General features: G+C 47.1%; 1 protein-coding gene across 1 annotated transcript; it reads left to right on the forward strand.

Moving 5' to 3' along the window:
* The first annotated feature begins 162 nt into the window (after positions 1-162).
* Positions 163-5,160, forward strand: LOC130838760 (cationic amino acid transporter 3-like). Its single transcript, XM_057712260.1, has 11 exons — positions 163-541; positions 1,442-1,600; positions 2,392-2,569; positions 2,778-2,890; positions 3,061-3,283; positions 3,434-3,573; positions 3,677-3,779; positions 3,969-4,153; positions 4,356-4,522; positions 4,796-4,904; positions 5,072-5,160. The coding sequence occupies exons 1-11, from the start codon at positions 163-165 to the stop codon at positions 5,158-5,160; spliced, it is 1,845 nt and encodes a 614-aa protein (XP_057568243.1).
* Positions 5,161-13,351: the final 8,191 nt, after the last annotated feature.

The following is a 13,351-nucleotide window of genomic DNA, read 5'->3' on the forward strand; positions in this document are numbered from 1 at the left end:
TTATACATATCTATACATTCTTTTTCATATTCTTCTGCGTCATGGTTTATCAGAGGATATTGAATATATTTCCCTGTGCTAAATCATAGGACCTTGTTGTTTAGGATAGGCATTCTTGACAGCTTTGTGTCTTGTCTTCTGCAGATTGTAGCCTCCTCAACTATGTCCAGGACGCTGCGACAGTATGTTCACCAATTTGGTCAGAAGCTGGTCCGCAGGCGGCCGCTGGAACCCATAGAGGAGTCTAAGCGCCCCACCCCTCATCTGAACATTCTTGACCTGGTGGTCTTGGGTGTGGGCAGCACCCTGGGAGCTGGTATACACATCTTGGCTGGTGTGGTGGCCAAGTACACAGCTGGGCCAGCGATTACCGTCTCCTTCTTGGTGGCCGCCCTGTCTTCTGTGCTGTACGGGCTCTGCTACGCCGAGCTGTGGGCCCGGGTACCACGCTCTGGTTCAGCATATCTCTACAGCTATGTCACCATGGGACAACTGTGTGCCTTCATCATTGGCTGGAACATCTTGCTGTATTTAATCACTGGTGAGATGATGGGGAGGAGGAAGGCATGAGACTAAAGATGAGGAAACGAGGAGGGAGGGTTGGGACCTTCAGTCATCCACGAGCACTTTGTTATCTACCTTGCTTGGGGAGGTGGATAACAGTGGCTGGAAAAGCCCACAGCTTCATTCTACTCAGCTCTATCCTCCTTTGCTTAAGTGATGGACCGAGAAACCAGAAGCAAAGGGAAGTGTGGGGAGTGGCTGAGAGGGAGGCATGTCCCACAGGCTCATCCCCTCACCGTATTGAAGTCTTTTTTTTTTTCCATTGGCTGCATTGGGTCTTCATGGCTGCGCGCAAGCTTCCGTAGTTGCGGGGAGTGGGGTCTACTCTTCGCTGCAGCGTGCGGGCTTCTCACTGTGATACCTTCTCTTGTTGCAGAGCATGGGCTCTAGGCATGTGGGCTTCAGTACTTATGGCCCTGGGCTCTAGGGCACAGGCTCAGTAGTGGTGGCACGTGGGTCTAGTTGCTTCGCGGCACGTGGGATCTTCCCGGACCAGGGCTCGAACCTGTGTCCCCTGCGTTAGCAGGCGGACCCTTAACCACTGCACCACCAAGGAAGCCCTGTATCGAAGTCTTTGCTCAGCTGCTGCCTCCCTAGGATTTTCCTTTACCCCTTGATTTAAAATTTCAACCCTCATCTCCCAGCCCTCCTGGTCCCACGTCCCTGTATTGTTTTCTTGCATAATATTGATCTCCTTCTAGTTATATTGAAGCGTTGACCTATTTTGTGAGTTATCTGGGTCTGTTCTTCCCACCTCAAGAAGAGAAACCCTTTGAGATTAGCTACTTTGTCTGTTTTTTGCTTTTAAAATACATCCCCTGGCACATAGTCGCGGATCAGTTTACATTTGTAATGGGTATTCCTTCTGCCACTGCAGCCACTGCCTATTTGTCCAAAGCCTGGAGCATCACATTTGACGGCCTGATTGGGAACCACCTCTCTCAGGCGTTACGAGGAGCTTTCTCTGCGCATATGCCCCCCTTCCTGGCCACATACCCAGACTTTGTCGCGCTGGGCCTGGTGCTGCTGATAACTGGTGAGAAGGGGTCAGAGTTAGGATGGGGAGAGTGACGTGTGGAATAGGATCTGGGGAGGGGAAGGCTTGGGTGGCAGAATGGTGGAGGATTAGGACTGGAAAGAAGGGTGACAGGAAGGGGTGACAGAGACCATTGTTTCCCACCCTGGCATCATTGACAATTTGGGCTGGCTCATTCTTGGTGTGGGGGGGGTCTGTCCTGTGCATGGTAGAGTTTTTAAAAAATCACTCTTGGGTGTTGAGTCGCATCCCTCACTAGAGGCCAGGGGTGCCCATCCCCCACACTGTGACAATCAGGATGTCTCCAGACATTGCCAGTGTCCCTTGGGGGACAAAATCATCCCGGCTCAGCATCATGTACTTAGACTGAAGAGTTTCTTCCTCTGCACGGAGATCAAAGACATTTTTTTAATGGAGAGGAAATACTCAGAGCATACAATTAGCCATTTTATTATTCTTTCCAAGCTGTAATGAGATATAATTGACATACAACATTGTATCAGTTTAAGGTGTACAACGTCATGATTTGTTAGATGTGTGTATTGTGAGACAATGAGGAATTAACCATCTGAAAGTGTACAATCCAGTGGCACTTAGTACATTCACAATGTTGCGTAACCATCACCTCCATCTAGGTCCACACACGGTCTTCACCCCCAAAAGGAAGCCCTATACGTGTTGAGCCCCTCCCCCACTGTCTGCCAATGCCCCACCGCTGACAGCTACTAGCCTACTTTCTCTCTCTAAGAATTTACTTACTTTGGGTGTTCCGTATTCCATCTTTCCCACAGGAGTAATGCTTGTGAGGCCCCGTGTGTTGCCTTGGGTCACCAGAGTATTCACAGGCATCAACCTTTTGGTGCTCAGCTTCATCATCCTCTCTGGCTTCATTAAGGGGGACCTGCACAACTGGCAGCTCACGGAACAGGACAATAAATTAAACACATCTGGATCCAGCGGCACCTCTGGGTGAGGAGGGTACCCTTGACCTTAGTAATGCATGTGAAGGGGGGATGTGTATGCAGAGCTGGGAATATGGTGGGACTAGAGAGACCTGGGCTGGTGGATCCAGGTGATGGGTGTCTTGGAGCTCCTCACTGGTATGAACTGAGGAGTCCAGTAGAGATGGCTGAACACACCTCACCCATGTTCCTCCTCATTCCTTCTCTCACCACAGCTTGAGCCCTCTGGATTCTGGAGGGTTTGTGCCCTTTGGCTTTGAAGGGATTCTCCATGGAGCAGCTCTATGTTTATACGCATTTGTTGGTATTGATGGCATTCTCACTAGAGGTAATATTGTCATTGTGTGTCCCACCAGGGGTTTGGGCACAGACTGGGCAGCCTTTGGGCATATGGGATGGCAGAAGGTTAGCCCGCTTTTGGAGGTGCAAGAGGAAAGGGGATTTGCGCTTTCTTCCCCAGTGTGTTTTCCTGAGCCACTACTTCCTCCCATCCTGCAGGGGAAGAAGCCCTGAATCCTCAGCGATCCATCCCCTTGGGCATCATGATCTCGCTCTTCATCTGCTTTTTGGCGTGTTTTGGTGTCTCGGCGGCCCTCACCCTCATGGTGCCCTACTACCGGATTCACCCTGAGAGCCCCTTGCCGCAGGCCTTTCTCCATGTTGGGTGGGGCCCTGCCAGATATGTCGTGGCTGTTGGCACCCTCTGTGCTCTTACATCCAGGTCAGTGTCAAAGCTATCTCTCAGTCCACTGCCAGATTACCAGGTATTTTAGCCCTTGGCACTGAGAGACAAGAGGGCAAGACACCTATCCCATGTAGGCTAGAGAGCAGATGCCCACGTCCTAACACATGTTCCCATGTTACCTTCCAGCCTCGTGGGCCACATGTTACCCATGTCTCAGTTGATCTACGCGATGGCAGTTGACGGGCTCCTTTTCCAGGGACTTGCCCGGACACACCTCCGCACAGGAGCCCCCATCATGGCCATCTTGACGTGTGGAAATCTTGCAGGTGAATAAAGGAAACCCACTCCTTCTCTGATCAGTTTCCTTACCTTGGATCCTTCCAGTGGTTTCTCACCCCCTTCCCCACCTTGTTCGTGCCCTCCTTCTAGCGATCTTGGTGTTACTTGTGGAGTTCCGTGATATTCTGGAAGTCATGTTAACCGGAATCATGCTTTCTTACTCCCTGGTGGCTCTTTCTGTTCTCGTCCTCAGGTGAGACTCCACTACACCTTGACTGGGGGTCTTGGACTCATGGGTATGAGTGGGGAGGTACCCACCCTCTCTCTTCACGCTGGCTTCTAAATGTCCTGCTCTGCTCAAGGCAGGAAAGAGGTGAATAGGTTGTCTGATGTTGGATGAGTAGGGGTTGCTGTTAATATTGTCTTAATACCTCTAATTCAGGTACCAACCAGATCAGAATGAGAAAACAGAGGAGGAAATTGAGATGCCTAATCTTGACCAAATTTCTTTGGAATCTGTTCCTGAAGCAGGAAGCTCAAAGATTCTAAAGAGCCTGTGTGACCCTCTCAACACCGTCCCCACTCTGGCATCCGGCCACATTGTCTACAGATGTGCCTTACTTTTTGGTGAGCAGTGGGATTGCTCTTTGGTGATCTTCTGAAATTGACAAAATGGGGTGAAAGTGCTTATTTTAGCCGTTGAGGAGGAGTTGTGGAGAGATGATGGCCCTTTGTGATGTGGGCAGTTTGGGGGAGGGATATGATCCAAGGTCTTGAGCTATGTGGCTTCTGGAGGTGAGCCTGGGCTCCTCCCCCGTGACCCTTGCAGTTCTCCTGCTGACCATCCTGAGCCTGGTGCTGGCCCGGTGGCCCAGCCGCGTGTTCTCTGGAGACCCCGTGTCCACAACAGCGGCTGTGCTGCTGCTGCTGCTCATCGTGGGGGTCACGGTCATCATTTGGAGGCAGCCCCAGAGCCCCGCTCCTATTCGCTTCAAGGTAGGTGAACTTATGTGCCCAACGGTCCACCTTGAGTGAGAGAAGTCTGCACGCTTTGAGGTCTAAACATCCTTTGCTGGACCAGGGAAGAAGGGGAGTTGCTAAAACCAATGGACCCTTCCCTGATCCACCGTCAGTGCTTTTCATACCCAGTCTCAGTAGGCACTGAATGCACAGCCTGAACAGGACTGGAGTCTTCCCGCCCACGTGGGGTCGGGGTCTCCCTTTCAGACGTCTGTGATGTGCTCAGGGATTAACTGACTTTGCCCTCAGGTCCCTGCTTTGCCTGTCCTCCCCCTGCTGAGCATCTTTGTGAATGTTTACCTGATGATGCAGATGACTTCTGGGATCTGGGTCCAATTTGGTGTCTGCATGGGGATTGGTAAGTGGCTTTCTGGGAGTAGGAGACCTGTTGGGTAACTGAAACCAACCTTCTTCCTACTACCTCTCCCCCAAACTATGCCAGATGTCATCGTGGGAGGCTTATTGGGCATTTGTAAGCGGGAAGAGTGTTTACTTTCCCTTCTCATTGTCTCATTTCCCTACTAGGATTTGTCATATACTTTGGATACGGGATCCGACACAGCTTGAGGGAGAACAGTGACCAGCAGCCACCAGCCTCCACCTCCCAGACTTGACAAAAACATCCCTGGTGCTGAATCATCTTAACCACAGGACATACATGCTGTGTGGAGCCCCTCCATGCACTGGAAGAACCTTTTGTTCAAGGGGCGCTTTGAGTCTTTATGGACTGTGTAGGTGGAATGCATTTACAGCCTTGTATTCATTGGCAGAGGACAAAATGCCTTTGATGTACACTTTTCAAGTAAACTTTTAAAAGCATAATATACATATGGGAAAGTCCATGTTTCATTAGCGTACAGCAAGATGATATTCCACAAAAAACATACAGTGACATAAGCAACAACCAGAGGAAGAAATAAAAGATTAACCAGCAGATAGAAAGTTCTTCCCTGTGCCTACTTCCAGCAAAAAGACAGAGATCGCCATGTGGGAGGGAAACTCGGGTAACTACTTACTCTGTTGTGAGTCGTAGTTTAAATATTAGGACACGCATAGGTCAGAAGCAAAAGGAAGGGAACAGATACATTATGCAAACTGTAAAGAAAGAAAGCTAGCACAGCTACGGTACTATAAAAACAGACTTTGACAAAATGAGAATCGTAACAGATAAAGTGGATCCCTTCATACCACTGGGGGAATGTTCATTGTTAGCTTTTCGCTTAGCTTTACTGAGATGGAGTGTAACATGGTATAAATGATCATTTGTCTTTCCTTTTCTGTTGCAGACTCTTAGTTACAGAATAGAGTTGGTGAAAAACAAAAACAAAACAAAACAAAAAACAAACAAACAAAAGCCCCTGCATTGACAGATGAAGGGGACCGAGATGGGAAGTAATGGCTGGTTGATAAATGGTTACAGTTGGGTGGCACTAAAAGATAGAAAATTGAAGTAGAAAGCCAAATTTAAAAGTTGTTGGGAATTCCCTGGCAATCCAGTGATTAGGATTCGGTGTTTTCATTGCCGTGGCCTGGGTTCAATCTGTGGTTGGAGAATTGAGATCCCACAAGCTGTGCAGTGTGGGCAAAAAGAAATAAAGTACGTATCTTAATTTAAAAATACTTTATTGCTAAAAATGCTAACCATCATCTGATAACCCAGGGTTGCCAGAAATCTTCAATTTGCAAAAACTACAATATCTGTGAAGCACAATAAAATGACATATGCCTGTACAAGTGTATGTATATATATAATGTATATGTACAATTAATATGCATAAAAATGTGTATATGATATACATATTAAAATATATGTTTATCATTTATCTAAATTCAGTGTATCTAGTTGCCTTGTAACTTTACTTGCTAAATCTGTCACCTCTTGGTCTCTGTGTGTGCTCTCTGCATTCTGACATCCTCTTGGTATAAGGACATATCTCATTTCTTTAGCGCCTACCCTTAGGACCTCCTTTTACCGTAATTACCTCCTTAAGGCCCTGCCACCAAATGTAGTCACATTCTGAAGTCCTGGGGGTTAGGACTTCAACACAGGAATTTGAAAGTGGGGAAATACATTCAGCTCATAACACTTTCGACCACCATTTGCTTCCCAGCAGCTCAGACAGTGTCCAAAAGACAGTCAGGGTGCCATTATATTTGGTGAGATATATAATGAAAGAATCACATGTACAGGTAAAATTTTATGTGGCCCAAGATGGAGAACTTTTTATTTCCCAGAAATTCTCAAAGGGAGACCACAGTATTTGCTTTGGAAAGAAAATATCTTGTTAAACGACTTGCAATGGAAAATGAGACTTTAAAGCCATGTCTGATCTATGAGGGGTGCCGCCAGGATCATTTTTCAGGAGAGAAGAAATTGAGAGAGAATTGAAAGGAGGAGAGAGGATGGAGGGGAGGGGGAGATGGTGAAAGGGGTTCTGTGAGATGAGAATGTCTTCCCTTCATCTGATCTCTCACTTTCATATGAAAATCATGAAGTGGTTGATGTAGGTGGATGCCTTGTGGAAAGCTGTGAAGGATTTAAAAATTATTATTATTGGTTGGAGTTGATGAGGGAGATGAAACAGTTGGCAGAAGCAGGAGACAGCTCGTACAGGGAACAAGTTATTCACTGGAATTCATAAAAACGTGCGGCTCCCACGGGTAGCAGGGAATCAATGAATGGTTTTGAGCCCGGTGACAAGGGGAGGAAGGGGTTTGGGGAGATGACTGAGTGCCGGCTGTCTTTCCGGGGACAGTGATGCAACATGGACACCCTCCAGGCTGTACATGTTCCTCTCCCCCCACCACACGCCTCCCCACTGTACTGGCCGTGTGAGGCTGGAAAAGTCACCTAACCTTCCTTTTAACCTCTAAAGGCTTGGCCAAGAAGTGGAGAAATAAGACACAGGATAAGTCCTTACATGATCTATGTAAAGTGGGAATTTCAGAAATGAGGTGTTTGGCTCTGCTGATGGAAAATTAAATAACTATCAAGGTAAGAAAAAAGAAAAAAAGGAATTCCTGGCAGTCTAGTGGTTAGGACTCCACCCTTCCACTGCAGGGGCCTCGGGTCCGATCCCTGGTTGGGGAATTAAGATGTGCGTGTGTATATGTAAGAACCCACGTGGTTCTTAAAAGAAAAAATCAAGGACAAAGAATTCTAAAGGCAGCTCAGGGAAAGAAAATTGTAACTTGCAAAGGAACCCCCATTAAGCTATCAGTGGATTCCTCATCAGAAACTCAGGAGAGGACTTCCCTTGTGGCGCAGTGGTGAAAAATCTGCCTGCCAATGCAGGGCACACTGGTTCAATCCCTGCTCCAGGAAGATCCCACATGCCATGGAGCCACAAAGCTCGTGTGCCACAGCTATTGAGCCTGCGCTCTTGAGCCCATGAATCACAACTATTGAGCCTGTGTGTCACAACTACTGAAGCCCGTGCACCTAGACCCCATGCTCCACAAACAAGAGAAGCCACGACAACGAGGAGCCCGTGCACCACAATGAAGAGTAGCCCCCACGTGCTGCAACTAGAGAAAGCCCATGTGCAGCATTGAAGACCTCACGCAACCAATAAATACATTAATTAAAATATTTTTTTAAAAAAAGGATTAGATTTTAGAGAAAAAAAAAGAAAGAAACTGAGGAGAGTGGAATGACATATGACATATTCAAGTGTTGAAAGGAAAAGACTGCCCGCCAAGAATACTCCATCTGGCAAAGGAACCCTTCAGATACCAAAGAGAGAGGCTGGGAAATTAGGGGACGGGTGATGGCCATGACTCTCACCTTGGAACACAGGGTAATGGTTGAAGGAAAAAGGAAAAAGAAAAACAGTATATAAGCATATCTGACAGTTACCAAAGTCACTGTGAGAAGAACTAAATACAATGGCAAACGATATTGGGAAGATGAGAGGGTGAGGAGAAAGCAGAGGTGGAGGTGGGTTACAGGCTCATGATTCATAACAGGATAAGATAATGCCTGACAATCGGGGGCTCTTCCATTCTATACAGTGTGACATTGGAGGAGCCTTACATCTCTGTCCTCATATTATTTTAAACTCTTTGCAAGGTTCCTCCTATTTGTTATGGTTGTTTTGGAAAGTTAGAATCTTTTAACCGTGTGGAGTGTATTTCAATATAAGGTGTGCGGAATGGGTTCCATAAAAAGCACCTCCAAGTGTCCGGCTGTTGTGAAGAGGGGCGTGCTCTTCACGTCTAACGCCCTGAGGCCTCTTCCAGTGCCTGGTGCACAGTGGGCCCTTTGGCAGCGTTAAAGGAATGAACTCCACACTCCACTCCTTTTACGTGGCCACACATTCTTTTCAGTAGCAGCATCGCCCAATTGAAGCACGTACACTGCTGCTGTGGGAGCAGAAAAAAATGTTTCCTCTGTCCTCTCAGGTTCTTTGACTGGAGCTTGCAAAAAAGAAAAAGACACAAATGACAGATTAACAGGAGAAAATAGGATTATTTACAGGAGCTAACACACGTATAACTTGCTAACTGATTAACGTTACAGGCTTACCTACCCAACTTAGAAGGGGGAGGGGGAAGGAGAAAAGGCTTCTATGGGAAGAACAAATGGGTTTCTTTGGGAAAGATAAATAAATTAAGAAACCGGAGATGAGAAGGTTTGTGAGAATGTTTGTCTTTGCAGCTGTGAGTGGTCTCTCCACCCTCTCAGGGGCTATAAAGCTCCGGGAGAAGAGAATTCCAGTAATAGGTTTACTCACCTTCCCCTATTGACAGCAGTCTCTCCCCAAAGACGCAGTTTCTGGCTGCCTTTCTTGCCAGAATTTTCTGCTTTGAGTCAGCTAAGGGAAGCTCTGAGAAGGCTTCTTTCCACATCTGTTGCATCTCAAGTGTCTTCCCTTTAAAATAATCTTCCTATCAACTCTGGCGATTCGAGTGCATCCCCACACAACCAACTAAAACTTTCCAGAATAAGTTAAGCCATTTCATTCCATCTTATCTGGTTTTCATTTAAAAAAAAAATTATACTATTTTAAATCAACTATACTTCAATTTTTAAAAAAAGTTAATCTCAGAGACAACCACTGCATTTCCATCCCATTTTGGTGGTTTGAGCCCGGTGTGTGGGTCACTTGATGCAGGTCAGAATCTAGCCACCCCTCCCCCAGCCTCACCCACAGCTGCCACACTCTCCTCTCACTCCCAGGGTTTCTCCTTTCCTGAAGTGTAGAGCTCCGGACCTCTCACATCCTGCTTCCCTTCTCTGTCCCGGTGCTCAGCTCTCCCAGCAAACAGAGCTCCTTGAAGAAGACTGGGAGGGAGGAGGGTTGTGAGTGGGGTCCCTAATCTTACAGCCCCTACTTCTCAGGGTCCTTGATCAAATGAGTTCAAGTGTTCATGGAAATAATCAACAATCTAGGGACTTCCCTGGTGGCGCAGTGGTTAAGAACCCGCCTGCCAATGCAGGGGACATGGGTTCGAGCCCTAGTCTGGGAAGATGCCACATGCTGTGGAGGAGCTAAGCCAGTGTGACACAACTACTGAGCCTGCGTGCCACAACTACTGAAGCATGCATGCCTAGAGCCCATGCACCACAACAAGAGAAGCCAACGCAATGCGGAGCCCGTGCACCGAAATGAAGAGCAGCCCCTGCTCACCACAACTAGAGAAAGCCCGTGCGCAGCAACAAAGACCCAGTGCCGCCAAAAATTAAATGAATAAATAAATGAATAAAAATAAATAAAATAATAAATAAATCTTAAAAAAAAATCTATAATAGGAATAGACAAGACTTTTATTTGAGCCAAACTGAGCACACACCAGCCTGGGAGGCAGCGATGGAACCCATGCCCCCTCCAGGGGAACCGCAGAGTCCTGACCACTGGACCACCAGGGCATCCCGGGAACTGCTCTGTTGAAGCACAGCTTGCAGCACAGCCTTATATTTCATCCAAATAAAGACCATACATCAGGTGTGACAGGGTACGTTCCTTCAAGGCTTCAAAAGAGACAAACTGGGTACAGAGACAGCAGACAGCAGGACCCTGGAGTCTGGGAAGGGAACCTTATCTCCCAGGGAGTGTTACCATGGACGCCATGAGAAGGGAGGTGTTCATCCTTATCTTCAAGACAGACGTTCTTCACCTCAGTGGTTGAAGCAGATGTGCTGTGAAGCTGGTTTAGTTCACACGAAGTTCAGGCTGAACCATGTAGAAGCCAAAATGACTTCCCCACACCTCAATATGTGAACATTTTCTCCATCACAAGCAGATACAACTCGTAGAACCATATGATCCAGCAATTCTACTTCTGAGGATTTACCCAGAAGAATGGAAAGCACACCCTGGAAGAGATATTTGTACACCCATGTTCATAGCGGCATTATTCACAGTAACTAAAGCATGAAAGCAACCCAAGTGTCCATTGACCAAGCAATGGATACGCCAAGGTGATGTGTGCAAATAATAGAGTATTATTCAGCATGAAAAAGCGAGGGAATTTTAACACATGCTACAACATGGAGGAACCTAGTGGACATTGTACAAAGTACAATCAGCCTGACAGGAAAGGATAGATATTATGATTCCACTGAAATGAAGTACTTGGAGTTGTCAGGTTCATAGAGACAGAAAGTAGAAGAGTGATGGCCAGGAACTGTGGAGAAGAAAAGGGGGTATTGTTGTTGAATGGGTACAGAGTTGAAGTCTTGGCAGATGAAAAAGTTCTGGAGTTTGGTTGCACAAAATGTGAATGTACTTAACACAACTGAACTGCGCACTTAAAGATGGTTAAAATGGTAAATTTTATGTTATGGGTATTTTACCACAATAAAAAAAAAAAACCTCTCAGAACCATCGCCTGAGGGAAACCAGAGAAGAGCCAAGGGCTGATAGCAGCACTGCAGACACTCCCCGCCCACCCAACCCCGTCCCCACCCCAACCACCCAGGGGTTCTGGGCTGTCTTCTGTGCACAGGGACTCCCTGCTTCGGTGTTTGGAGATGCATCAGCTCCAGCCCAACACAGCGTAAACTCACCCTCACTGACTCTGCTCCAGTGCTCCAGGCTCTGCTCCAAGAATCCAGTAAGTCATGGGAAATCCCTCTTCTGTAGGAGACGGGGCGGCTGAGTTCACATGCTCCTAAAGAGACCTCTGCAATCCAAGTGTGCAGTGGGTCAGCCTGGCTCCAGCCTGAGGGTGGAAAGTCCCATTTTCCAGATGAAAGCAGAAGGAGCTGGGAGCTGTTGTTTTCCAGTGAGAACTGGGGGGGTGGGGTGGGGGGGAAGTTGAGTCAGTGCCTGGAGAGTCTAAGACTCATTTTTTTGACTGGTGTTCAAACAATAGTAAAGATTACCCTCATACAGGATTTGAGGAGTGTGGACCACTGACTTCAGTCTCCCGTACACTGCTGGCCCTCCGTGTTTGTGGGTTCCTCCTCTGGGGATACCCAGGCCGCTGTAAGGGACTTGAGCATCTGTGGATTTCGGTGTCGGCAGAGGTGGGCTGTATGGTGATTCATATTAAATCACCTTTGGTTTTGCTCACCCAGCAACTCTGTGACACTGGCTCTACTATTTATCGCTGGCAGTCATTTTAACAAAATGGTGGTAAAGTACATAGAGCATATTTACCATCTTCACCATTTTTAAGTGTACCGTTCAGTCATGCTAAGTATATTTACATTATCGAGCAGCCAATCTCCAGAACTCTTTTCGTCTTATAAAACTGAAACTGTGTTGCCTTTGAACAATTACTCCCAATTTTCTCCTTCACCCCAGTCACTGGCAAACCACCATTCTACTCTGTCTCTATGAATCTGACTCCTCTCGGTACTTCATAGAAGTGGAATCATGCAATGTCCTTTTGTGACTGGCTTATGTCACTGAGCATAATGTCCTCAAGCTTCCTCCATGTTGCAGCATGACTCCGAATTTCCTGTCTTTTTAAGGCTGAATAATATTCCACTGTAGGTAGAGACCACACTGTGTTTATCATTCCTTTGTGGATGGACATTTGGGTGGCTCCCTTCTTTCAGCTCCTGTGAATAAGGCTGCTGTGACCATGGGTGTACGGATATCTCTTTGAGACCCTATTTTCCATTCTTTGGGGTGTGGATCATGCGGTAAATACATTTTTAATTTTTTAAGAATACCGTACTGTATCCATAGCAGCTGCACCGTCTTACAGCCCTGCTCACAGCGCACAGAGGTCCATCAGCAGCATTTGAACAGGAAGTAAACAGAGGTCTGAAGTATAAGGCTTGTTTAAGGGCACAGGGGTGGTGGCAGAGCCAAGATGCTAACCATAGGTTTTGGCTCTTTGAATACTTGCTCTTAACGAAAATGCTAAACTTGGACTTGGAGTGTCAGGGGTGGAAGCCTCCGATGGTAACTTGTGTTCACTGGGTCAGCCTAGCCCTGATTCAGAATGAAGGTTCGTCCTCCCTCCCTCCAGGCACTTGGGAGCCCACTCTGGTTTGATGCTTGGACTGAGCTGGGCTCGAGTCTGTCTGTTCCTACAAATGCCATCTCCTTCTGTTACCGAGCCCAAGCTGGCTCTGCTCGCCGCACGACAGGCCAATGAATCGAAGATGAGGTGTTGAGGCAAGGATGACAACTTTATTCAGAAAGCCAGCAAACTAAGACAATAGCAGACTAATATCTCCTGAAAAATCATCTTATTGGGGTCTGGATACCAGTTTGTTTTATAGAATCAGAGAGGGAGAGGCTGTGAGGAAGTAAAGTTAAAGGGCCATCAGTCTTACAAAAGATCTCCGGAATAACCAGCCTTGGTGAGGGGGTATTTTAATTTCAGCCATTCACACGGGTG

The sequence above is a fragment of the Hippopotamus amphibius genome, chromosome 16 (genome assembly GCF_030028045.1).
Source record: "Hippopotamus amphibius kiboko isolate mHipAmp2 chromosome 16, mHipAmp2.hap2, whole genome shotgun sequence".
In the NCBI taxonomy this organism is placed as follows: domain Eukaryota; kingdom Metazoa; phylum Chordata; class Mammalia; order Artiodactyla; family Hippopotamidae; genus Hippopotamus; species Hippopotamus amphibius.

Bases quoted from the DNA above. Each gene is read 5' to 3' on its own strand.
- LOC130838760 (XM_057712260.1), top strand. From the start codon at position 163: ATGTCCAGGACGCTGCGACAGTATGTTCACCAATTTGGTCAGAAGCTG. The intron at 1,601-2,391 runs GTGAGAAGGGGT...TCTTTCCCACAG, and splicing joins CCTGGTGCTGCTGATAACTG to GAGTAATGCTTGTGAGGCCC. The intron at 3,574-3,676 runs GTGAATAAAGGA...CCCTCCTTCTAG, and splicing joins GACGTGTGGAAATCTTGCAG to CGATCTTGGTGTTACTTGTG.